At 39.0% G+C, this 27,758-nt stretch overlaps 2 protein-coding genes across 4 annotated transcripts in view; both read left to right on the top strand.

Moving 5' to 3' along the window:
• The window catches only part of GUCA1C (guanylate cyclase activator 1C), a gene marked incomplete at its 5' end in the record, with an annotated part of 48,225 nt that extends 42,843 nt beyond the window's left edge, over positions 1 to 5,382 (top strand). For both annotated transcript variants that reach the window (XM_082219785.1, XM_082219786.1), the window contains 2 exons: positions 1,120 to 1,207; positions 3,162 to 5,382. In XM_082219785.1, coding sequence (XP_082075911.1) covers positions 1,120 to 1,207; positions 3,162 to 3,292 — 219 coding nt within the window. In that variant the 3' untranslated portion in view covers positions 3,293 to 5,382. The remainder of the gene's footprint in view (positions 1 to 1,119; positions 1,208 to 3,161) is intronic.
• A 3,947-nt stretch (positions 5,383 to 9,329) lies between these two features.
• Positions 9,330 to 27,597, top strand: HJURP (Holliday junction recognition protein). Of its 2 annotated transcripts, none has more exons than XM_082219730.1 (13): positions 9,330 to 9,581; positions 10,904 to 10,970; positions 12,011 to 12,069; positions 13,256 to 13,283; positions 14,553 to 14,608; positions 15,431 to 15,485; positions 16,644 to 16,705; positions 17,419 to 17,529; positions 18,029 to 18,101; positions 21,079 to 22,616; positions 23,056 to 23,119; positions 25,658 to 25,745; positions 26,735 to 27,597. In XM_082219730.1, exons 1-13 carry the CDS (start codon positions 9,426 to 9,428, stop codon positions 26,853 to 26,855), a joined length of 2,478 nt encoding a protein of 825 aa, XP_082075856.1. In that variant the 5' UTR covers positions 9,330 to 9,425; the 3' UTR covers positions 26,856 to 27,597. The 2 variants fall into 2 exon arrangements, with proteins under 2 accessions (XP_082075856.1, XP_082075855.1); XM_082219729.1 differs by having other exon boundaries at positions 21,076 to 22,616.
• Positions 27,598 to 27,758: the final 161 nt, after the last annotated feature.

Genomic DNA, 27,758 nt, shown 5'->3' with positions numbered 1-27,758 from the left:
CCAGTGACTCATCTTGTTCAGCATCCTGTTCTCACAGTGGCTGGCCACATATCTGTGGGAAGTCTACGAGCTGGACAAGAGCAGCAGTGTTTGAAACTCCCATTGTTCTAGGGGCATTTTGCAACAGGGAATTTCCTTAGTGCGAGCAGTTTCTGAGCTCTGGGCGCAGTACTGTGCCTAAGATTTCAGAATAAAACTGCTGAGGGGAAGGAAAGGAGGGCCTTTTTTCTGCCTCCCCACTTCCAGCTACTCTCTGAAGACTGGAAAAGAGACCCTCTTAGGAATATTAGGGGGTGGGCAGGGCAAGGACTAGACCATTTGAAAAATGAACACTTTAGCTGCAGTTCACTCATGTCCAACTTTGTATTCTTGTTATACAAAAGCGTGCCTAGACATTCCGTTATTGCCCCCATAACCTAGGTTTAAGGTGCCATTTAGCTCCTAGCTTTCATATCTCGGTTTCTAACACTGATGAGCACAACAGTAGCGAAGATAGATAATCGTCAGTATGGCTAGTAGTGTAAAGCCTGTTTTCCTGTGCAATATGAAAAATACCTATACATTTTTATGATGCTAAGGATTAAGTTGGTGGGTGGGTGGGTGTACATATGCAGTGTTTTTTTTCTGGGGGGAGGCATATCCCTAAACATTTTGTGAATCGAAGTCAGGCCTCATTGAGGGGCAATATTTCAATATGTGTAGGAAAATGAGAGTACCCCTAAACATTTTTTTTAGAAAAAAGCACTGTACGTATGTATGTATATGATGAGAAAAGTTGCTTAAGCTTCCACACCATGTACATGCATATACAATAATCTTTACTTTAAATGACATGGAATATTCTAAAAAACAGATTCCCCAGGGCAGGATAAAAATGTAGCTGGGTTTAAGAATAATCACGTGTCCCGAAAGGATCTTCAATGATATGCTAATTGGATCTATAATCCTTTAGGTTCTGTTATATTAATTTAATTTACAATCCTCATTACTGAAGATTTCCTGGAGATTACGCCTGCTCCTGCCACCCACCCCTGTCTCAGATGCTGAGCGAACCAGCAGCCATAAATTAAATTCGCATTATGACCTGCTGACATGTTTGCACTTTTTCCATCCCTTCAGGCCATTCAAGCTATCAATGGCAACCAAGAATTGACTCCAGAAGAATTCACAAACATGGTATTCCAGAAGATAGACGTTAACAATGACGGTAAGATTATAAAAGTTTTCAAGTGTGGGTCCAGTTTGACAGTTGGTTGGGCAGTCAACCTGTCAATCACTTGGCATCATGACGACAGCAGCTGACCACTTCAAAGGGACTTGCTCTCAGCAGGTGTGGTATGGATTCATACCATGGCTTCAAACTTACATTTTTCCTTTGCTGGTCAGCAGGGAAAAACACGTGCATTTGCAAGCAGCATTTGAATGCAAGCTGCACCTGCAATGAGACTCCAACAGGACTTGCTCACAGGGCCAATCAGCCTGCAGGTGTTGAGAATCAGCCCCATCACATCAGTTCTCGATATGGGATTTCCTAGTGCTGCCCATGTCAGCAATGCCTTTACCTGCCCCACATTTGTCAGGCATGATTTGGGGGAAATAGTGTTGCAGGTCTATTCTAGACTTTCTACACATTTCTAACCAATCTTTCCTCCAAGGAACATGGCCTGGAATACATGGGAAACTCCATTTTAGCTTCACTTTAGAGGTACTTTAGAAAGGCCGTCTGGGGAACTTTATAGCTGAGGCCCCAACTAATGGAGACATACGATTACATGGGTCTTTCTTTTGCCTTTCAATTATTTTTTTCAACCAAAGCATTCTGAGGAAGGCAGGGATTTAGATGCAGGAGGCAGGCTGCTTCCTCTTTTCCTCTCTGCTTATTTTTCTGTTCCAGATTTCCAAATACCTGCCATGTTTTTCTCCACACCATACATTTAAAGCAGATGGCTTCTTCCAAATAAGCCTGGGAACTGTAGTTCACCCTTTCCAGAGCTGCAATCCCCAATACCCACGATTCTTTGGGGAAAGCCATGTGCTTTAAATATAAGGTGTGTGTAGATGTTTCATGTCTGCGTTGGATCTAAGCCAAGTCTGACGCTGGCCTGCACTTTGCCTGCTACATCACACTAGTTCTTTCCATTCCACCTTATCTCTGCATGTGCAGCGCAGGATACAGAAATGCATTAAATGCTCTACCAAATCATCTGGACTGTACAAAGCAAAAGGAGTATCTGATGCAGTGGCTTTAGTAAAAACAACATGCATTAAGGGGGATTTTAAAATACTACATGGCAATGCAGTGCAAATGGATTTTGATATTGTCATTTCATTATTCTTGTAGTAGCTCCAGCTGGTGATTATCGCTGGAGTAAAAGCATGTTATTGTTTTATTTAACATATCTACTTTTAAATAACTTTTATTATTAAAAGGTATACAATGCAATATAGACAATGGGCTTTTTATGCAAGTCGTTTAATCAATTTATTTAACTAATTCCAGACTCTAATATAAGAAATATCTGAAATTTAAAATCAGCCATTTCTCTTATTGACTTTTATGGGCAGCAAGGCTATTAAGTGAGCTTATCTTAAACCAAGAGCGTTAAGGTGGTACTAGATGTAATTTCTTTATAAATCATTTGCTGAACAGCAGCTTAAATGCAATTCTAATTAAGTGGTACATAAATCGTCAAAACAAAAACAGAATTAAGATGACCCGAGTCTGTTTAATACGTTATGATGGGGAGGTAAGCCAAATCAAGGAGAACATCATAGATTCCCCAAAAGAAGCCAGGAGATTTGGAAGACAAGTGAGAATTCTAGTAAACAGCTTGGCTTGACTAAACTTTGGTTCCTAGATTTGAACTGATAAGCATCGCCAACAGCATGATAGCATTTTTTAAAAAACAACTGGGATATGCTAGTCTTGACCAGTTTCATTATGCGGTGCAGGCCCTTCAACTCATGCATTGTCTTTGCCAAGTCCTATGAGAGCTTAAAAATGTTCCAGTGGTGTTTAATAATATTTTCCCTAAATTTGAGAGTTACTGCTCCACTGAAGAGCTTAGGGGTTAAAAGGTATGGTATTTTGAAATAGTTCTTATGATCTATAATTACCTATGTATATTCCTAAGCACTTATGGGGGTTTTTTTTATTCTAGGGGAATTGAGTTTAGAAGAGTTCATCAGCGGAGTGGAAAGCGATGAAAATCTCCTGGAAATGATTTCAAAGAGCTTTGACCTTTCCAATGTACTGAAAATTATACAAAGTGGGCGAAGACACAGCGTCTGAGACTTTTCATAACATAAATGGGACTTGTGACAAGGAACCTATTAAATTTCAGCACTGACTTTTACATTTCCCATCCGCTGTTCAGGATATAAGAAGCTCCAGGAGGAATTGTCACTTCAGCTCCATCTGCCATCTATTTTCCCTGTTTCTCCTTCCCAGTGGATGTGGCAGCCACTGTGAGAGCACAACATTTGTCTACATGCATCACAAAAGCTATTTAGTGCAGCAAAAACAGACACAGTCTCTCATTGCTTGTAATGGGGGAATTAGCAAAACAGAACTCTACAGAGGAAGAAGACAAACCGGACACTTCCAGAAGATCCTGTGCTGATAAATTGCTCCTTTTAAGTACTGGTTGTTTAACTTGAAATTTACAATGTGGTGATAAACCACTAGATAGGATTGGCTTCCTTCTAGATCAATTAAGGATGAAGCATGGTTTGCATTAACTTAACATTTGCACTAATCAGTGCTTAAAATAGGAATGGATTATCTGGGAAACACCTCAATCAGCTTATGTCTCCAAAGATAAATATCCACTTATGGAAGCTGCTTACCACTTTGGTATTATTATTACATCTGTAAGTTAATGTGACTTAGGGCTTTGATGTTTCAACTGTTTTGCCTTTTTCTTTTCCTTTTACCTTTATGATGCAGTTAGAAAAAAAAGGATTAACCTTTTTAGAGAAGCTTTACATTTGTCATGGAGTGACACAATTTCGGGGAAATAATTAAAACTTCAAAGCTTCAAAAACACTGGCTTCAGTGATCCAAGATTAATTCCATGACTTTAAAAGAGAATTTATGCCTATTTGATTCAACGGAAAGCCAGTTCACACAATCCCCACCCCCTACAGTTTATTTTAAAAAATACACAAGCTTAATACTCTTAATAATAAATGGAAAACAGTTGATCACTCCGGGAGGGATGTATAAATAAGGAGGAGTTGCTTTGCTTACAACATCCCCTGTTCTTATTTGAGAGTCCTAAATGGGTTTCACCTGCCTCAAAGTCACCTTTGGAAATGGCAAAATATGCCTTGTGGACCACTTTCTCAGTTTGGAAGACCTCCCATCTCGGTCACATCTCAGTTCACTGGCGTCTGCTGACCTTAACTACTATTCTAAACTTACCCCTCCCCTTCAAATTTGTGCTTGCGATGTTTGATTATGGGTTGTTTTTTCCTGTCACACTGCATCCTGGCTTCCAACCCAATTGCTTGATGTGACTTAGCTTGTTTCTTCATTCTAGCTTCCTAGTGCTACAACAGAGATTTACCACCCCATGTAGGGAGCTCGATGTCGCTCTTTAGTTGTGGAACGTGCATAGAACTCATGCCAGTGCACGTCACCCACACAGCCCAGCAGGAACCACTGCAGCCTGAAGTTCAGGCATAAGCTGAGGGTTTTGCAGTGCTGAAAGCAGGGATGATAGCAAAACCTCTCCGTTTATTCAAATTAATTTGAATATTTCTTTATGTATCCAAAAGCCCCAATGTGTGTGATTTCAGATTTTACAGGATTATAACAATCATGTTAAGCCAGGCTTGTTTCAAGTTAATGTTCATCCCAGAAAATACTTAGGGAAATAGTAATGAGGTGTAAAGAAAGTATACTGGGTTGGTCTTGATTCACTCCCGTAGTGTTTTGGCAGGAAACTGGAGGCCTAGTTTTATTTAATATGCTGAAGGAACATCTTCCGCTGGCCATGCTTCAAAGAGAAAGGGATGCCTAAAGCTGCTCAGCCTCACTTTCATCTACAGGTTTTTTGACATGTAGGAAAAGCTATACTGAGCTTTGAGGGGGGAAACATACTAAATAATGGCATAATAATAATGTGAAGTATTGTCAGGGTAATGAAAAATATAGAGTGGCATGAAACAGGAAACAATAGGGGAATCACTTCAAATTTGGGCAAGACCAGCCCTAAGGACGTACCTCTTAATGAAAATATTGCGGAAGCCCAGCATCTATTTCCTCAGGTATCCCTTATTGAAACTTTCCTTTGAATCCTCGTAAGTGCTTGAATTCTGTTGCAAGTGAATGGTGAACAAAGCTGGGCAAGCAATTTCCCCCAAAAGGTGGTCAAACCTGAGCAATGAAAATGTTTTCAGTTTTGCTTAGCCTCTATGGATAGGTGCACATGAAATGCACCACATCATCTGTAATTATTTTACCAGTAGTTTGATCGATATAGCAGACAGCCAAACTATGCAATGTATCACTTGGTATTATCAGCAGAGTTGACATTATAGCTTTGGCATTTAGATTATTTTATTATTTCCACCCACCCTCTAAAAAACCTGCAATAATGAATGGGAACTTCAACTTCTTCAGCATAGGTACAGTAATATATTACGGTCTGTCTCAGTATTTTTTAATAACTGAAGGACCAACTCAATGTAGAAAGGAAGGATTAAATAAACAGAAACTGTATTCCCCTGAATAATAATAATAATAATAATAATAATAATAATAATTTATTTATACCCCACCCATCTGGCTGAGTTTCCCCAGCCACTCTGGGCAGTTCCCAACAGAATATTAAAAACAGGATAAACCACCAGACATTAAAAACTTCCTCTAAACAGGGCTGCCTTGAGATATCTTTTAAAAGTAAGATAATTGTTTATTTCCTTGACATCTGATGGGAGGGCGTTTCACAGAGCAGGCACCACTACCAAGAAGGCCCTCTGCCTGGTTCCCTGTAACCTCACTTCTCGCAGTGATGGAACTGCCAGAAGGCCCTCGGCGCTGGACCTCAGTGTCCGGGCTGAACAATGGGGTGGAGACGCTCCTTCAGGTATATTGATATATAAATATCAGAATAAGATCACAAGAGGCAGAGGAGACACTGGAAAAACGGATAATCCCATCAGTCAGAATTAAACATCCTAAAAAACCTAGTTTAATAATAATAATAATAATAATAATAATAATAATGTAAAAAGTGTTGCTGAAAATATAACAGAATAAATGAAGATGCTCCCCTGAGGACACACCTATTCTAGTCCATTGTGTGTCAGGCAAGTCATTTTCTATATTTGCTTTTATAGTCTAGTAAGCTAAAACAGGAAGATTTCTCCCCCTCTGAAGGAGTATGATTTTCAGTGCAGGTGCAGATAACACCATAGCTGTTTTCAATGCACAGGCATAACTCAGATCATGAAAAGCCTCAGTCCAAACTTTGAGACTTCATTTTTTACCAAGTAGTCCTTTTCCAGATTGCAAGCTCCATATGTAGATTAATAGTGGGCTAACACCCCAGTTCTATACATTGTTATCTGGGAGTAAACTGAACTCAATAGGGCTTACTTCCAAGTAGATATGCATAGGATTTAATTGTGAAAGGGTTGGGAAACACGTATTAGAAGACTTCATTGAGCAAATCTGTCGCTTCATAGCATTGCTCTCAAAGTATATACTTTGTTTTTATATTTTTATGTCACTATTTTATGTTTGGAGCAACTGAAACAGGTGAGAAGGGTGACATTTTTGTTTCGTACATCCTTATGTTTCATTGTGGTTATAAGCATAACTGAGTGAGAAATGAGCTTATTATACTCTATATGATGTTTTAATAATTGAGGGTGCCAGTTAAGTTATCTTAATTGTAAATTACAAGTGCAGAAGGGGAAAGAGAGAGGAATATCAACACTGGATGAAACAGTACATAGACTAACCAAGCAATCCTATGCATGTCTTGCTCAGGTTTCATAAAGTTCCTTTGGACTTACTCTCATGTAAAGGTGTATAGGATTGCAGCCTTAATGTAGGATGGGTTCCTGCACATCAGCCAACATCACCAATGAATGGGCACTCCTTTTCTCCTCATTTCCATAACCACACATCTCTTAACAATCTGCACAGATCCAATCCCATACTCTTCACATTTAATGGCATCATTTGCTAAAGAAAACCACAGAAAAAGACAAAAACCCATGTTTTCAAATGGCAATTAATTACATCCGTCAAAGACTCACATTTTACATAAAACTATTTCAAACGAGTTGATGATGTTCTGCAAAGTCTCTGGAAGAGGCAGCTTCTTTTTCTGGGTAATAACCAAAAAGTTATAACTTGAGAAGAAAGCAGTCTTGTATTTAATAGCTTTCTCAACCGCCATAGGCAATTGGGATAGTGAGTGGGGTGGTGAAGGAGGGATGAATCACTCCATCTTTGGTTTCTATGGTAGCTGTAGATGATGGGAAACACCTTCCTCTATGGCCAGTATAGAAATGTGGCAGGTGGCTGAGGACTGAGGGATTGTTCCATCTGTCCTTTTAAGGCCTGCTTTTGTATTTCATTTTTACCAGCCTGCATTTTCCATGCTTGTCCTCCTTTGTGGCCAGCATGGAAATGTGGGCTTGAAAATATAAGGCTGAAAAAAAGAACAAAGCAAATGGGAAGGATTAACAAGCCATGGAGATAAAAAAATATTATCTTAAGTTGTTATCAATTATTGTGTGATTTTATTCTCTGCTCTGACAGCATTTGCACATGCTATTTTAACCCTGTGGGATTATTTTGGCCCTTTTTATGTACCTACATATTTTGTGCTGATGTTGCATTTTATCTGATTTGATATTTTACTGCATTATTTGATTTGTGTTTTCATTTTTTGCTGTACATCACCCAGAGGACTAGGTTTAAAGACAACTGATATATGTAAATAATAATAGTAAAATTGTACACTATTCTTGTTCTACATGTTGACTTTCTAGTAACACTTCAAAGAGATCAATGGTATTTTGAAATAATTTAACAACTGTGATAAACTCTATAGACACTACGGTTTTCTTATTACTGGTGCCTGAGTTGTTTGTCCCTTTGAGACATTATGCAAAAAGAGCTCTGCCTTTTTGACATGAAATATAAAGGATTTAGGGAAAACACATTGTTTCTCAGCTAAAAACTATACTCCAGTAAATTAAGTAGTAGAAACATACAAAAATGGATTTTGGCTCTAGTTCAGGTTCCTTGGTGTTTTCGAATTCTTCATTTCAGTTCCAGTTCAGGCACTAAATTTAACAATAAAAGACTTGTTAATTGGTTCAGCCACTCTGATTTCATGTTGCACCATATGGAGAGTTAAACATGCTTCTCCATCCCCGATGACATTTGGTGGAATTCGAAAAGATTTTGCAACAAGCATAATCTAATCTAAGGAAGTCGATGTGACACCTCCTACCTCCTGTCATCGGAATATGATAATCTGCAGATTTAAACTCACCACGTAACATCCCCCCACCTTTTGTTTCCGCTTTTATGCTTAAGCTTAACACCCAGCTTGATCAACGTTCATGATGAACTCAAAAGCTTGCTCAATTCTTTTCCATTCTTTATTAATTAAAACAACCGTAAAATACTTGAACTTTTGAATCTGCAGATCAGGTAACAAAAAAAAAACCTATTAAACAGAAAAACAAAATAATTAAACGCGAATCCAACACAATGAAAAGACTTATCCAAATAACAGACTCAATAAAAAAAAATATATGCAGCAGTCATTCCCTGACATAATCAGCAGTTGGCATATTTCAAAAGCTTTATGAAAGCAAACCACCATTGCCTTGCACTGAATGATGATAGAGCAACTCCAATCCGGCAGAGTTTATGCCACAATAAATGTGTGAGCTTCCAAAGTGCCACAAGACTCTTTGATCTTTATGTATATAGTCCGTAGGAACAGCTAACTTCGAACGGGCAAAACTAATCCACTACCCATTTGGCGTCTCCTTACATCTCCCTTAACAACAAAACACTTCTGCTTCTCCCATTCGCACGCTTACGCAGTTTGCGTCGCTACGCTGGCCCGTGCCATTCCCAAAGCTCTCCTGTTCGTTCGACTTTCGCGCTCAATCAAGAGCTTGCTGCGGGCAGAGAGTTTCAGCTAGAGATCGGGAGGCGGGATCAGGGGTGGGGCGGCGGCAGCCAGCCAATCAAAACAGAACTGCTCCTCGGGCCTCTCCCGATTGGCGAACAACTACCAATCCGGCCACGGCAAGCTGAAGCGCACTCTCGCGGGACTAGCGCAGCGGCGGATTTGAATCGGGTTGAAGGAGTTGCCCAACCTGGAAGCGACCAATCCTGGGCCTTGGGCCGCACAGAACGGGTCAAGGCGACGGCCGAGATGGGGCGAACGAGGGGGGGAGGGATGGAGAGCGAGGCCGTGGACCGCCGGCGAAGAGGAGGGCCCGGAGGCGGCGGCGGCAGCACAGCCATGGAGCGCCGCCTGAGGAGAAGCACCCTCCGCTTCGCCTCCGCCATGAGCAGCGTTGTGGAAAAGGTGAGCTCGACGCGGCTCCAGGGGCGGCTTCGGCGAGCTGGACGGGGCGAGGGTCGCAGGCCTTTTGCTGAAGGCAGGGGCCCCGGGCGGGATCTGCTCAGGGCTCCTGGGCCGGTGCCTCCCCCCTTTTCCACGGAATCTACGTGGGGAAACGTTCGAAATACCCGCTGTGTGACGTCATGGGGGCGGGGAGATAATTAATAAATGCAATTGAAATGTCAAATTTCGGTCCCTCTCCCTCCCTCCCTTCCTTCCAGCAGGGTTCCTTGCACTCTTCTTGTTGTTTAGTCATGTCCAACTCTTCGTGACCCCATGGACCAGAGCACGCCAGGCACTCCTGTCTTCCACTGCCTCCCGCAGTTTGATCAAACTCATGCTGGTAGCTTCGAGAACACCATCCAACCATCTCATTCTCTGTCGTCCCCTTCTCCTTGTGTCCTCCATCTTTCCCAACATCAGGGTCTTTTCCAGGGAGTCTTCTCTTCTCATGAGGTGGTCAAAGTATTGGAGCCTCAGCTTCAGGCTCTGTCCTTCCAGTGAGCACTCAGGGCTGATTTCCTTAAGAATGGATAGGTTTGATCTTCTTGCAGTCCATGGGACTCTCAAGAGTCTCCTCCAGCACCATAATTCTTGCACTCTTAAGGGCTAACTTTTGTCTGTTTCAGACAAGCTATACCTTAGGGCCCCACTCTCTTGGGGGCCCCCAAAAAATGTAAAGGGAAAAAACTGGATGTGCATTTCCAAAATATAAGATAAAAAACAAATAAAACCTACATACAGCAACAGTTTTTTTGTGTTGTGTGGGCTCCTATTTGTTATGTGCGAATGGCTTTAGATACCTATTAGGTCCATAAATTACCATATAGCGTATATTCAACGCAAAAAACAGCAACAACCTAAATCTCATCAAACTTAAATCCAGCCCTGTCTGTCTGTCTGTTTCAGCCAAATTTGGACACACTGCCTTAATGTAAAAATCAAAATGTTGGATTGGGGGTGGGGGTTGTTTTTATTTTTATCGTGTATGTTATGGTTTTATATCTTGATTTTATTCTGTGAATTGCCCTGAGATCCCCGGGTATAGGGTGGTATATAAATTCTAATAATCATGATGATGATGTTCCATCACAGATGTGTCATGTAACATGTAGTTGGGCCCTGTGTACTTCCAACTAGATAGGAGTGAGTTAACTTGCAAGTAGACTAGTTAGAAGTTTGAATGGAGGTTTAATAATGTATGAATTTTACCCCCCAAAAGCTTTTATTATAATCTCTAGCACTGTAGTCTTAGGTAAAAATGGTTTGTGTTTCTTTTAATCCAGTACAACTTCCCCTTTGATGATGATATGGTCATTTCTATCAGATCATTGACTTATGATACACCTGAAGGTAAGATCGCTTTTATTGATTACTATATTCTAGTTTGCCTTGATAAAAACATAGTATAGAGACTTTTTGAAACCTGTGTGGATGCTGTGTCTGTAGTGCAGTTTACAAAGTCTGATGAAAATGTATCAAACTTTATTGAATCAAAGACTGATTGGAAACCTTGAGGTTTGTTGTAACAGTGTGACTATACATAACAGTGATAGGGCTTGCATGCCATAAGTCATGGTTAACTGTTTACCATGAATAAACAAATTACTGTCGTTTTGCTTTTCCCCCAGCACAAGTGAGATAGCCACAATCTTTGCCTAGCATTGTTTCAAAATTGGGGGTTCTGATTTATTTCACTGCAAACTACCTGAAGCCAATAAGAAACCTTGGCTTCAAACTGTAGTTTGCATGGAGCAAAATAAATTATGATTTGGTTGAGATATAATACTAAGCTAAGAATCGTGGTTTGTTGCTTTGTGCTGGAGAGAATCGGTGGCAAAGCAGGAGCGATCTGTCACCAGAAACTGTTTTGTGGATTGCCACTCTTAGGTATCACTATTTCTGTGAATTTTAATTCTGAGCTTACTTTTTACAATCCCCTACCCAACCATGTATATATGGACATACAACCCAGTACAATGGTACCTCGGATTACAGATGCTTCAGGTTACAGACTCTGCTAACCCAGAAATAGTACCTCTGGTTAAGAACTTTGCTTCAGGATGAGAACAGAAATTGTGCAGCAGCGGGAAGCCCCATTAGCTGAAGTGGTACCTCAGGTTAAGAACAGTTACAGGTTAAGAAAGGACCTCCAGAACGAATTAAGTTCTTAACCCGAGGTACCACTGTATAACTCTTCATGCATTTGATGAAGTAGACTGTAGTCTATGACAGCTTATGCCAGAATGAATTAGTCTTCAGAGTGCCACAAGACTTATTTACTATGCTTACTGCAAAAGATAAACATTACTCCTCTGTTTATCACAAATGTCTGTTCTAACAAATTCTTATGCATGTGGCATTTATTGTAGAAATTTTTGTATCGTTTCTAGGGCCAAGGGTTTGGGGAGAAGAGCAACAGACAAGCACCGAAGTTATAGATCGCTCTCAGGTACTGTAAATGCATAACTTGTAATGACTGTATTTTGATGTTTTCTAAGTTACTGTGACAAATTAAAAATCTAGAAATCTCTCTGGGAGACTGGATGCATAGCTATAACAGTAGTATTTTTAAACAATGTTTCTGTGGCAACTTGAATCGGAAAAAAGCCATAGATTCTCTTCAGGGTTGAACTTAAGTTGGAGAATATTGCTTTCTCTCATTCAGCTTTCTCTTTTCCTTAAATTTCAGACCATTGGTAAAGCTGATACCAAAATGAGCACATCCAAATAGCTCAATGAAATTTGTTTTCATTGTGGTACGTTGCTCTAATCAATGGAGACATTTGACTGATGAAAACACAGCTTTTGTGGTCTTACCTGCAATCTGAAATGCTGGTGGGGTGATTTAAATTGGTGATACCAGTCTTCAGAGCAAAATTCTCACATTTTGTCTTAATTACCCTTCCAGACTTACAGGAAGATAATTCACTTGATACAGTGCAGATGTATCAAATTCAGTGCGCTAAGACAGGACTTTCCAAACTTGTCCACGGACCACCAGTGTTCATGAGCTTCATTCAAGTAGTTTTCAGTGTGTGTGTGTGTGTGTGTGTGTGTGTAAAGGACACTTAACAATTTGAATTCTATGGAATTCATATTTGAGTTCTATGGAATTCATATTGTAATACAATTAACATCCAACCGAAGAAATAAAGCAAAAAATAAAATAAAAATTATGCAGCATCTAGCACATTACAGGTGCTATAACGGGCAGAATTATATTTAGGTAGTATGCCAAGTCTTTCAGCAATTATCAGGTGATCCATGGGGAAAGTAGCTTGGGAACCACTGTAACTAAGAAATATGAAAACTGTTATCTTTGTCCCTAATTATTTTGCCCTGTGACTTGAGTTTGGCAGTGTGTAGAAATTGCATATCAAAATATTTCAAGTATTAGAATTCTTGGTAGATCATGCTGCCTGCTTGCCCTGAGTCTGTCAGTAATTAACCAAATGAAAATCTTTATCAGTATCCTTCATGTTTCCAGACCAACAGGCAAAGGGTTACAGACAAAGGCAATTTTACAATATGTTTATTTCTGAATAGGAGGATCTTTTAAAAATGAAAGCACGGTGCCTTTTTTGTACAAGAAATAATTTTTATGCACTGAAATCTACCTGCTTTTCATATTACAGAATATTGTACCATTTCAGGAAAACACAGGTAAGGGAAATCTTAGAACTTTCTGCAATACTTGTATGTTTAAATTGTGTAAAGATTTAACTTTAACAGTTCTTAATGGTGAAAGAAAAAGATCAATTATAAATCTGAGACAGTATTCCTTTCTAGAGTTGGCTCTTAAAAAATAACTACTTGCAAATATAATAGTCAACAGTTTTTATGAAAGAAGATTAATTTGTCTTAAGATACATGATTTTGTTCTTTTTTGTACTAAATCCACAGATTGATAATCTTGCTGTAATCTTGATTTAAATAAGCTATTGCAAAGGGGAAAATACCATATAAAATTAGCTATTTTTATTGGATATATGTTTAGCTTTATCAGTGTACTGTGTTTCTTCATATGAATGTATTTGTATCGTTTTTTTAAAAAGCCTGCTTTTCACTTGGAAAGACTTTATGAGCCTTATAAACCAGAATCTAATTGTTCATTCTTGCAAGGTATTCATAAAATGGTCACTTGAGCATAATTCTTCAGTTGTTATGGAATTGCTTTTTAAATGTGTTTTATGGCTCACCCAAATATGTTTGAATTACAAGCAACTGTCAAAACCTGCAAGTACCCTGTTCCGCCCCTTCCCATCCAAGTCTTCCCCCTTTTGTGATGTTTTGGGATCACTTCCCAGTTTGGCGTGATTCATGCATTTGCGGTCACACACAAATAGAACACACATAAATTTGGGGGGGGGGGTTGCCTGTACTTATTATTCTGAAAAGTGTATTTGGGTGCAATGCATTTCATTAGAAGACCTGACCTTCCTCCCTTTAAGACCTGCCACTTACCAGATCTCATTAATTCCTAAGGATATTGTGTTAAGCATCAACTTCATGGGACTTGAAGGCAGCTGCTTTTGACTCTAGTGTTGGTGTGATGGAACCTGTATCATGCCTATTATTTAACTGCCTATGAGAACTATTTAAATATATATTCGACTCGGTTGCATATATGTAGGTGTAAGATCTAGATTTCAAAAATTTGCATTGCACTTGTATAGCAAAACTGAGTCTTGTGCTACAAACAACCATTTCCAGGATCACATGAATCATTTTCCCATTCAGAACAGTCACTACAATAGAGGTGGCTGTGCAGCCAGGTTTAAATGGAGATTTTTCCATAGAATTTGTAAAGTGGGGCAGGGGTTCTCAAATGGAAAAGCTACCTTTGACTATGTGGTCTGATTATAACCTGTCACTGAAGAGAGAGCTGTTATCTTCAGTTTTATAATTTCAATGAATTCTTTTTCAATTAAGAAATTGAGACGCAGCTGGCCTTTGACTCTGAAAATGAGAACTACGAGGAGTATCAGGTACACTATTAAGAAATGTGCAGGAAAACTGTCCTTGCTTAGAGAAATGCCCCCAAACAATATTATATAGCTTGTGCCAACTTATTGGCACTTCCCCTGCGGTCTTGAGTAGCCTCACACCCTGTAAAATTCATGAAAACAGCTTCAGCTAAAGCTGTGTGCTTCTGCATTTAGAATTTGGCTGAAACTTACAGTTCTGCATGAATCCTTTATCTGCTGGATCCAGCCAATGACCCAGCATCTTGTTCTCACAGTGGCCAACCAGTGGCCTGTGGGAAACCTGTAGGATTCAAACACCAGAGCACTCTCCCCTTCCTGTGGTTTCCAGAAACTGGTATTCAGAAGCATTGCTCCTTCCAACTGTGAAGGCAAAACATAGCTATCATGGCTAGTAGCCATCAATAGCCCTCTTCTCCATCAGAAGGAGATTAATCTTCCCATCCCGTAACTTTATATTTTTGTTAGTAGCAAGAAAAGTGTACAAATAATTGAAGGTAATATGAAATTGTCTGTGCATTGAGAAGGTGGGGAGGCAGGTAAATGTGTAGTATATATTCTAAAATGCTTGCCTAAGCCTTTTGAAGCAACATATTTATTGTACAGTTAGATTGTTGACAGCCATAGTCATCACAGGTTTATGTGGAGTGATGCTAGCATTTGATCGGATGTTTAAATCAAGTACAGTAAATATGTAAGTTTGGTAGAATGAAGATCCATTACATCCCCATACGTTGACTCTAATATTAAAGTTGGTTTTCTAGCCCAAATTTAGCTAATACAGGGCTGTTGTTTTTTGTTTTGTTTTTTTTTGCAATTATTAAGTCACCTAATGAAGAACAGTCCATGGACTCGTGTGGAAAGAGCCTACTTGATATGGGTAAGGCAGGCTTGGTGGAAGAGCATGCAATTTATTTATAGGACTAATCTAAGCTGTCTTGGATGTGGATCAGAATTGAGAGAGATGATCACATGCATTTTAAAATTATTATATGCCACTGAGCAATGATTGTTCTGCTTTATTTCTTTCCAATTTCTGGGGGAGGGGGGAATCTGTAGTCTTTGTACATAAATTTGTACATTAAGGTTGTGACATGCACCCTAACTGGAAAATGGTTTCTCTTCCCCCCCCCCCTTTTTTTGAGCATGACTCATTTCTTGTTCAAACAGTTGAACCCTTCATCAAAAGTTTTCTTCTGTAAGTGAGATGGCTAATATAGCAGTAACCAAATTGGGGTACTGCTTGGACTTATCAAAGTCAGTAACTTAAGGAGCAATATCAACTAATTGTCTTATCATTTGCTGAATCCTGTATTGTTACCACACTGTAGCCCCTTCTACACTCTTATTAGTATCATTAATTTTGCTCTACTTTGGGTAACTATAATTGCAAAGGAAAAACAAGACTACACCCCTAACTTTGACCCAGCAGCTTTTCTGCATGGCATATTCATGAGCCGCCTTCTGTTTTTGGTCTCTGCCCTACCTTTAGGATGGGAAAGAAAGAACAACACTTTTAATTCGAACATTTCTCATCCCTATTAAACAGTTAACTATCAAGAGGTGAGAGTAATGAAATGGCTTTGGGACAATATATAAGCTTCACAATCTCTTCCTTCAGATGTTGCAGGGAAGGGGGTTTTGACGTTGTGCAGTTTGCCCCTTTTCCCAGAGTTGTGTGACTCCTTCATAGTACCTATAGAGGCATAACATCTAAAGTGGGGACTCTGCATTGTGCTTGAGACTCCCTGTGTGATTTAAATTCCTGGGCAGTCACGGTTATAAATTGCACAAGCCTACAGCTACTTTCACCACACTTACCTGCTTCATCCAAGTAACACCCAAAGAGAGGTGTGCTAGCAATGAGGGGAATAATAAACCCAGAGACAATTGTCAGTCTTTGGAAACAGAATATTGTATAGTTCAATGCCTTGAGGTTTTGTGTTGAGGTTAAATTTTGTACAAATTTCTTTGATCAAAGAAATTGGAAGCAATCTTATATTTGAGATATGTTTTGTTTTTTAACTTTGAATTGTAGGTCACAAAAGTGATGTTGAGTCGGCATCCATTCAAAGACATTTGGAAAATATGCATATCAAGGTAAATGAGAATTTTGGTTACAGTATTTGAACATTTGAAATTTTAGGATATTTGTCTTAGGAAAGATACAATTAGGAAGAAGACTGGCAGGAAACAAGGAATATGAGGAGTGGCTCTGAACTCGAAACTCCCCTGAGTTCTGCCAAAATTTTTCTGAATATTCCATAGGCTCTGCCTGTGTTTATGAAACTATTGCCATGAGTTCTGGTTTGCTCTTACTTACTTTTCAAAAGTTGTGATTCCCTTCCAAATTCTTGTACTACTGTGGCTGTTTGAGTGAATAGTATATGAAAAGCCTTTCTCTTATTACAGGGACTGCAGTCATTATTCTGGGTTTCTTCTAGTTTAAGAGAGAAGAGAAAATATTGATCATTGCCATGTACAGCAAGTGGTACCTATGGAAATCAAGGAGGGATAATAATAATAATTTGCTTGAGATGTTAATACAGACAAGCAAATATGGCCTAATAGGCATTACTGAAACCTGGTAGGATGAGACAAATGGAATGTGCAGCCTGTTCAAACAGCTTAAAAAGGCTTTGTCACATATGGATTTAGCCTTAAAGGCAAAACCCTCAACAACTTAAGAGTGAGAGTACATTGTTTGTGTGTACTATCCTTGTTGGTTCAACATAAAAAACAACAACATTCTTGGGTGGAAGGCCCACGCAACATCTTGTTTCAACTTCTATTCACTCTTTTTTTAACAAAAGGAAGATACCTCTCTCGTATACTTTTCTGGAACACCTGCAAAGAATAAATACCAAGTCAAAATGGATGTTCTGTTGGAGAATAGTGTCTACTTTGGTCCAAAATCACTTACGGTAATTGTTCAGCTGATTGTATTGAAATCTTTAAACTTATAGCTAGTAATGCAAGTTCAGATTTCTATGTGCAGTTCAGTTTTCCTGTCTTCCCATTTATTATTTTTTTCTCTTGGAGGTACATTATCTGTACACATTCCCAGTGTTTCTATTGAAATGGATGGGGAAGACTTAAGTGTAATTCTCCTGTACTGACACCCTAATAGCCATAAAGTATGAAACCAGGTTAATAGTTATTGAGATGGGATTTTGTTCTTCCTGTGTGTGCTTCGATCCCATTGGCCTGGGACATAATAAATGGGGTATAAAAATGCAACTGTTACGTAATATTTTAAGTCTGAATATATTATTTGGCACATACTCAATTTGGAAAACATCAAACTATAATACATAGGATATATATCTCAAGTAGTGTTTAATTGCTTAGTCATTTAAGGCTTGTGTCTTTCTGCAAATCTTTTCTGTTTACTGACTATCTACCTTTGGGATTTTGGCTTAGGTTACAAGACCCAAAGCAAAGAGTGTTTACCAGTGGTCTCCTTTGCAGAAGCTGGGAGGTGAATCCTTGAGTGGTGAGCATCATGACAAATCCTAAATGTTTTACTGAAAAATAGTTTTTAAAGGAGAAGTAAATGGTTTACTTGCAAAAGAAGGCTAGCACAACAACCTTTCCAATCTAGTGAACACAAATGCTAGCTCTGATTGACTGGCTCAGTATTGTGATGCTAAGCATTCCTTATAAGACCTAATTAATTGGTGTTTTTAGAAATTTTGTTATCTGAATTGGAAATGAGCTATATATGAGTCTAGTTCTTGAGGGTTTTTTTGTGGAGTATACAAAGAGCAACTGGACCAGCATGTACTTACCTTCTATGGCTCCTTTGATAAGCAATGGCTGTAACAGCATATCTGTTTAGCTAGCTCCAGCCTGCTCCTTTGCATCTGCTATGAAAAGGCCTTGTAAGGACTGCAACATCATCTCCTTCCCCCCTCTGCCACCACCATTCTTTTTTTCAGCTGGACCTTCAGTGCTGCAACAGCAACTGCTCAGGACCTGAGTGGTCCGGCGTTCTGCTGGAAGCCATGGAGGGCTTTTAATGCTGTGCCATGGCCTGTCAGAGCACTTTACCTACCTGTCAGAGCACTGGTCCAACTATGCACAGTACTGTCTATTGGCAGTAGTTATTTGCGGCTTCTGGCACGAGTATTTCCCACCTCTGAACATAAGAAGAGCCAATGGCCCATCGAGTCCAACATCCCTGAACATGAGCGCAAGAGCACTCTCCCCTCTTGTGGTTTCCTGCATCTGGAATCCAGAAGCATTGCTGACTCTGTTGATAGTCCTCTTCTCCATCCTCTTTTAAAGCCATCCAAGTTGGTGACCTTGGCTGCCTCCTAGGGGAGTGAGCTCCATAGCTGGACTATGTACTGCATGAAGAAGTATTTTCTTCTTTGTGCAAAGCATATATTCTACCACTGATCTGTGGTCCCTCCTGTCCCTACAGTAACTCCATCCTGTCCAGAGTCTTGGCATTTGTTCACAAGCATGGAAGTATCTGGTTTGTCTCCCTCGACCCCTGTATAACACTCTGGTGGCTGGTATGAACCCACTGTCAGAACTTGTTTTCCTTTAGTAGCTCATTTCCAGTACAGTGGAACCTCGGGTTCTGTACCGTCCTCCTTATGAACGAATTGTGTTACGAGCTCCGCTAACCTGGAAGTAAGTGTTCCAGGTAGTGAACTTTGCCCCGGGATGTGAGCGGCAGCGGGAGGCCCCATTAGCATAAGCACTCCTCAGGTTAAGAACAGTTTCGGGTTAAGAACAGAGCTCCGGAACGAATTAAGTTTGTAAACGGAGGTACCACTGTAGCTAGATTCTACAGTAAAGGTAAAGGTACCCTTGACCATTAGGTCCAGTCGTGGACGACTCTGGGGTTGCACGCTCATCTCGCTCTATAGGCCGAGGGAGCCAGCGTTTGTCTGCAGACAGCTTCCGGGTCATGTGGCCAGCATGACTAAGCCACTTCTGGCGAACCAGAGCAGCGCACGGAAACGTCATTTACCTTCCCACCGGAGCGGTACCTATTCATTTACTTGCACTTTGTGCTTTCAAACTGCTAGGTTGGCAGGAGCTGGGACCAAGCAATGGGAGCTCACCCCGTCATGGGGATTCGAACCACCGACCCCCTGATCGGCAAGCCCTAGGCTGTGGTTTAGACCACAGCGCCTCCCGCATCCCCTAGATTCTACTGTAGCATGCTGTATTGTTTAAGTCAGCTGCAAACAATTTTTATAAGGATAGCACTCTAGATAATTTTAAATGAACATGCTTACAGGTGTATGGTAATAAACCTGTACTTTACAACACCCTAAAGTATCATTATGAACAGATTAACAGGTAACAGGTGTCTAGTACTCTCTATCAGCTGTAGTAAATTGAATGCTGCTTTATGTCAAAGGATGTCGTATATTCTCGTTCTGTCTTACAAAGCAATTTGTTTCATGTTCCTCCTAGCTATATGTAGTTAAATTACATAGATTGACATTAATTTGAGGCAACATGGTGCAGTGGCTTAAGCTGTGTTTAGATGTATGATATGCAGCTTCAGATTCCCATTTAGCTTTGAAATTTACTGGATAGCTTTGGACAAATGACAGTTTTTCAACCAATTTTATTCTTTGAGGATAAGCGAAATGAGGATTCTAAATCTCTGATTTCTTTAGCTTAAAAATGCTTTACTGTAGTTTGATTTTTGTTAGTTATTGGATGGATTTGAAGAATGATGAATGCAGCAATTCAGCCTAATCAATGTACTGTGCATACTGTGCATATCTATATACATAGAATCTTTACTGAAGTTTCTACATTGCTGGAGAAAATTCTGTCTCATTTAACCATTATGTGTGTAGAGATGTCCCTGTGATATTGATCGGAGTGGGAATATGAGTTTATGTAGGAGCTCTCAACTTATTAGGCTACATGACATCCTTTGGATCAGAGTTGGGGGTCTTTTAAAGGGGTTACCAATAATTTGTTTCATATATTTATTTACTTGCATACTTGCAAAATCATATAAAAATATATCTATGTGTTAAAACAAAAATGACATAAATCAAAAATACATTAAAGAAACAAATATAAAAATGGGTCATCTCACAAAAAAAATATATATAATTTTCATAAGATGGCTTTCTGAAATAGTCTTAAATTGGTGCCTGAAGCTATGTAGACTTGATTTCACTAGGTAGAGAGTGCCAGTATCTTCATTAAATAGTGCATTGCCTCATTATCAAGTGAAATTATAAATTGCTGCTACAAAATTTAATTTAAAAGTAATCATGACAATGATTGTTTCTTAAAACACATAGAAAATATCTGGTTTCACAATGGGAACTGAGAAAATCCTAGGTAATTTAAAAATGTGGTTAGTGCTTTATTTTAAATTTCTTTTCTTACATTATAGCTTGTTTGTAACATCATTAGCAATAGTCTTAATGTTTTAAAAAAAAAGTATTAGTACTTATACTTCCTTTTATTTGGTCTAGTAGGTCACCATGATGTGGTCCTGAGGAAGCAAACAGAATCTATAAATGGGCATCCTGCATCAACATCTCTGCATCTGTCCAACTCTGCTGCTCCAGGCTCAGACATTATGACACTTCTGCCTGAAAATCAGTCTCTTGGAGGTGGAAATGAAACTGTCTGCAGTAGCTTTTTAGAAATGTACGAGTCTGCGGATGAGCATTGTTCTTGGAATAATGTAACAATAGTAGACTTGTATCCAGGAATGGTGAAGGCACTTAGCAGATTGTTGCATAAAGCATCCCGCGAAGCTTCTTCTAATTCATTGATCAAACGGTACAGATATGGCTATTGGCACCCTAAGAAAACAAAGCTTAATACCAGTACAGAGAGAGTAAGGAAGTCCAGACAATTAAAACAGAAGTCTAGCTTGACAGTTAGAGAAGATGATTCTAAGGGATATCCATTGTCCATGGCAAATAATGGGCAAATTAGTCCTTCCTATGATGGCAATCATGAAATGCAATTCTCAGTGAACAAGGCAACTAAAGTAGTATCTTCCATGGACTGTAATACAGATAGTGTGGAAATGGATGCTTCTGGCATCGTAGAAGATTCATACACAGAGAATGTCGGACTAAATGGCGTGGAGACCACCATTTTTCCTAGGGATCTGTCTACAGAAGAAACATTTCGGGTCAGAACTGCATCTTATATCCCTTCATTGTCAAACTCTGGAAGAAAGGCTCAAACATTTGAAGAGTACTCTTCAATTTGCACTGTAGATACAGGAACAACATTTAATCTAGCAGGAGATTGTAAAACTGAGATGAGCACTAGGACATTCAATGCTACATCATGTTTAAGCTTGTCTTTGAATAGAGGCATAAGCTGCGTCTTGCAAAATAACAAGTCTTCTCCAGTGAAAACTTCAAATAGATCACCTGGGAATCATGAAATTAAAACATTCAACAAAGCTGTTTCACTACAGCGAAGTCATTCATTTTCATCACTTCCTGTTAATTGCAGTCCCATCAAAACTCACCAGAAATGTGATGATGCCTTCCAAAAAATGTATAAGGAGCTTTGTTGTTCAAAGATGCGAAAACCATTTAAGTGCTCAACTATATGCACAAGTCCTAGGAAGTCTCCAGAACTGTGCAAGTTTGGTTTTAAAAGTCTTTCTTCAAATTTTAATCAGAAGCGTAAAAATATGATTGAGAATATATATCAGAAATTGTGTTCTGAAGGGCTTCCAAAAATTCCTACATTTATGCGTGCTGCAAGCTTAAAAAAATACGAAGGAATCCCGATGTCTGACACAGTGAATGCCCTAGTCAATTCTCCTGTAAGAACTTTACCTGCAGTTGCCAGAATTAAAAGAGCAGCAAACTTCTGCATTGAAGACTCTCAGACTTCACCGTTGAAAAGATTAAAAAATATATCTGAGAACTCACCTTATCGAATAAGACAGAAGCTACCTTACTGGAAAAACAATCTTCAGAAAACTGACATGACTTTTACACTTCATACTCCTAATGCCAATAATTGGACCTCAAACATGGTAAGTAAACTATTGACTTTGAAATATATGAAAAAGTACTCCAAACTGAAAGACACTTAAGTTTTCCCTCAGTGACAAGATTCCTGAAGTAGATTAAATGTAAATTTCCAGGACTTGTTTCAAGTAAGCTTGCATAGGACTGGGCTAGAAGTCTTATTATACGTGTCCCGGATCCCACTCTTGAGTGAATTATGGTACTAAAGAACAGCATCACTTTGCATCTTGGTAACTGAACAGAATGTGTATGAAGCAGGGGAGGGGAAAAGGAATATTCAGGTTTTCCCAATCTTCTGAAAAATATGCCCCCAGTTACCACAAATATAAAGCAAGCAAACTGAGACAGAAAAGAAGCTAATTGACATTGATTAACATAATCCCTGGATGATAATCCATATTGTAAAACTGTATCATTTTTAATATTTCAACATTTTATTTTCAGGATTCTGGGTTTTGTATTTCTTCAAATCACACCTTTATGGCTGTTCCAAGTACTTGTATAAAAGGTAGGTTTTAAATATGAGAGAGTAATCTATGGTATTGAATAAGCGTTGTCCAGAGGAAATTGAAGCAGCTCTCTTTAGATCTTTGACAGGAGGCCCATTCTTTCTCTAGCCCATCATTTCTTGTGATTCCAAGAGCTATCCAGTCTTTAGTTACTTGGCCAGCTTTAATTTGAAAAACTTTTGGGGGGGCATCAGCTGTATATGAAAGAACAATAGAATAAGAATCGCCTAGAGGTGTTCCACAGCAGAAGATAACCATTGTTTAGAAAGTACCCATTCTCTTTCCCAGTCCATTGATGGGCAATTCTCCAGGGGGAAAAATAGAAATGGACAGAGTGCTGTTAAATACTTGGGGATGGGGGGTTGGAGGTTTTTAAAGAAGGTTGCTCCTGGTACTGACTGGGTAAAGCTGGAAAACTTAAAATATTCATGGAAATTATTGAAACCTTTTTCAGTCTTAGAAATAATATTCCATTCACATGGCCTGCTTATTTTAAATACAAGAGTAGAAAATTGAACCTAAATCTAGACATGCATACATGTCAAACATAAGCATTGACTTACTAAATTGTTAGGCTGTTAGCCAAGCAAACGGGGGATTTCCAGATTTGAAAAAGAGGTTTTTCTTGAGCTGAGGGGTGGGGGGGGGACTCTTATATTCCAGTCAGTATTCCACTGCGTGTATTTTCGTCTGGTTGGCTTGTTTGTAGCCCTTTAATTCAGTTCAGTGTGTTAGTCCCAAAGATGCCCTACTTGTGGCAGGGTTGTTTTTTTAAACTAGTGGCTAGAGCATTGTGTGGAAAAAAAGGATGGACACTAAGAGCTTATTCACACTTACCTTTTGCCCTGCTATTTCCAGGTATAGTTCTGCACTTAAAACACCATGTCTGGGTGTGGGTCCCTCCCCCATGGAAACCCACACTTTAGCAAACATCTGTTTGGGGTTCCAAGCATTGCTCTTTACTCCAGTTGAGCTTTAAAGAGTGGATTTTCACAAAGAAAGCTCTGGAGCAAAAAGGGGAGGGGGGACGACTCAGTGCTTTAAAGCACGGACTGCCTAGAAAAAAAACAGGAAAGGTAAGTGTGGATAAGTCTTAAGGCTGCAATCCTAACCTCAGTTCCCTGTGAGTAAGTCCCATTGAATGGAATTTGACTTGCTTATTAGACATGATTAGGATTGCACTGTAAAACCAAAATGTTCTATCTATGTCACATCTTACACAAGCAAAAGCATGAGAACTGTGATAGAACACTTAAAGTGCTACATGGACTCTTAAACATTTGCAGGCACATCCCAGAAACTGCAAGTTCTTTCTCCACTCATTCTAAAGGAAGAGGCAGTAATTTTTAATGTCTGAGTGATGCTCACATCTGCTGCAGTGATTATTATCTGGGTTTGTCTGTTTTTAATTTGGGTATTGGTTCCGAAGTTATTAAATTAAAACTGGGGAAGCTGACATATACAGAAGCATTTTGCTTGTACAGACATCCCTTTGCTCCTCTCTTCATTTGTGCTGCAGTTAAATCAGGAAGTCTCCAATTAACCATTGTTTCCCATTTTGTCAAACAGTTAAACTTCCTCCCATCAAGTTACAAAAACATTGTAATTCACTTTTATTTGTTCACCCTGCTAAGATTTAAAGTATTTAAAATATTTTTGTTAACTTTTACAGATAGGTAGCCGTGTTGGTCTGCCATAGTCAAAATAAAAAATTCCTTCCAGTAGCACCTTAAAGACCAACTAAGTTAGTTCTTGGTATGAGCTTTCGTGTGTATGCACACTTCTTCAGATACACTGAAACAGAAGTTGCCAAACCCTTCTATATAGTGAGAAGGTGGGGAGGGGTGTTACTCAGAAGGGTGGTGGGAATGGGAGATTGGCAGATAGCTGAGATGAGCCTGTTGACGACTCTTAACGACTGTAATAGGTCTTACAGGAAAAGGCAAGGGGTGAGAAGGTGAGAAATGGCTTAGTCATGTATAATGAGATAAGAATCCAATGTCTTTGTTCAGACCAGGTCTCTCCATGGTTTTAAGTTTGGCAATGAGTTGCAATTCAGCAGCTTCTCTTTCCAGTCTATTTCTGAAATTCCTTTGTAGTAAAACAGCTACTTTGAGATCTTGTATAGAATGTCCTGGGAGATTGAAGTGTTCTCCTATTGGTTTCTCTGTTTTGTGATTCTTGATGTCAGATTTATGTCCGTTTATTCTTTGGCGTAAGGTTTGGCCTGTTTGTCCAATATATTTTGTTAATTTATTTTGTTAACTTTGTTTGCGTTAAATACGTATTCTGTAGTTGACCTCTTTTGTCATGTTTTATTTTGAAATCTTTAAGATAATAGTTTAGTTTTCTGTTAATTATGTTGGTTTGACTCTATACTCTATATATGACTTTCTTCAGATGGTTTTATTGATGTTTTATTATTCTATAAACCGCTTTGAGATTTTTCTTAAAAATATAAAGTGGTATAGAAATGGCTTTTTTATAATTTCCATGCAAATTTCTTGCTTTACTTACTGCATCTAATCTCATCACAGAATCCAGAATTGCAAGTGTGGATGAAAAGATGCCCACGTTTATGCAAAATAGTGATTCCCTAAGAAAATCACAGAACTATACATCACCGTTAAGTATCACCTGAATTCCTTTTCAGTATCCCTTTGCTGTATTTCTCTGTGAAAGTATATGATGAGGAGAAGCAATAATGGTTTCCTATAAGCTACACCTAAGATGAGTTGAAGGACTTGCACTGTAACTTATCTTAAAATCTACTTTGCACATTGGTGCTTTATGTGACTGGCATCTAACTGACCACTTTTTGGTTGCTAATAACTTTTGGATGTTTGACATGAATGTGTTAAATTTGCTCCTTTCAAGTTTGCTAGGACCAGATGACATTTGGTAGCCCTCTCCTGAAGGTAGTGTGGTTCTGTGTTGCATTTATTGGTATTATAATAGATAGCATATTGTCAAGTTGGCTTAATGCATTCTTCCCTCCCCTTTGCAGTGCTGATTCCTTTTTGAGAAATATGGTCTTGGCAGTAGTGTGCCAAATATTGGGGGTTGGTTTGGAAACCGGAAAGGTATTTAAAAGAATGCAGGAAGTCCGTTATGAGCACAACTTTTTTGTATATGACTCAGGGATGACTGAAGAGTTACTTTATATTGGTGTTTTATTGCATTAGTCAGGAGTCATCTCCAAATGGTTAATGCTTTTCTAGAGACAATAGATGCTGTCTACCACAGTGAAAATAATACCATTACTGAGAGAGATCCTGAAATTGCTGCACCTATAGCATCCTTTTGAGCTTGCAGCACTTTGTTGGGTTTAAAATTAGTATCTTTAATATGAAGTCTCTTTACTTATTGCACTCTTTTTATGTGATATACAATGGATTATATTTTGTACAGATTTATCTGAAACGCCATGAATATTCACAAATGTATTATGCCAGGAGCTGGAGATTGAGGGAAATGTGTTGTTTTAATTATTAATTTCTGTTGAAACAGCAAAAAATATCCTAGTCTTTGGGAAGAACTTGTTTGCTGCCGGTTCATTTTACTGCACCTTTCCAACACTATTTTGAACAGACAAGATCTTCTTTCCTTTTCAGGGTTTCCAGAAGGCTCAGCTATCATGGTGGGAGAATCAGAAGAAGAAATGCTTATGTGGAAGAACTTCTGTGTGAAGACTATGAAAGTTCATTTCTGGATGACTACAGGGAAGATTCATGATTTTTAAGGGGAAAGTTGTTTGGCTGAATGCAAAAGTTCCCTTCCATTTATGAAAAGAACTTGAATCTAGTGGACCTTTCGCGAATGGAAGCAAGGGAATTTTCACCAATTATGCTTTCCCCCTGTGATTCACCAGTACTACCACATCTGTTCCAGATGTTCCTTCAACCTTCTGAAGCAGAATTCAGGAGGGTGCAGGGATCTCCAGAGGGAAGAGGGAGCTGAGAGTGCCATGTTCCTTGATTCTTACCCTAATTCAGTATCTAACCCATTGCAGATATGTTTTGTCATATGAGAGCTACATATCCTTCAAGGAGCTGAGTAAGCATCTGTTTCTGGAATTCAGTTAATGCAGCTGTTTGCATCTAGGGGCCAAAGTATTATCTGTCTTAAGGGAAAGCACTGTTCCTTCTTGAAGGCTTATCATTGCTTGAGTGTCATTTATGGAAGCAAATGCTCTTTTTGTTTTCTCCAGGTGTAATTTCAGCTATTTCTATTGTGTTTTACTTGGCTAATCAACTCTTAATATAGAAATAATGTTTTAACAGGCTATTTAATGCATTTGATTTACTATTCAGTGAGCTACTCTAGGGATGAGCAGAGCTTTATTCCATTGTTGAAAGTGCTAAATTTGTGAAGATTTATAATGTAATATAGTATGCTTCAAATGTGTTTTAATGTATGTATCTACGAGTACTTGGCACTTATATTGCCTAATAAACCTTTATATATGTTGTGTGAATTTTGTTACATTCCATTAGCAGATTAACTTTTATAGCTCTGTGTTTCCTTTTTGTTAATAAGCAGCAGCCTTTTTTAGTCACCAACATCCTAGCTGGGAAGAAATATGTTAAGGATTGCAGCCTTAATCTTGCAGCCCTATTTTTTAAATTTCTAGAAATG

This window comes from Podarcis vaucheri (assembly GCF_965113315.1).
Source record: "Podarcis vaucheri genome assembly, chromosome: 4".
NCBI classification, from domain to species: domain Eukaryota; kingdom Metazoa; phylum Chordata; class Lepidosauria; order Squamata; family Lacertidae; genus Podarcis; species Podarcis vaucheri.
This window is presented reverse-complemented; position numbering and strand designations above follow the sequence as displayed.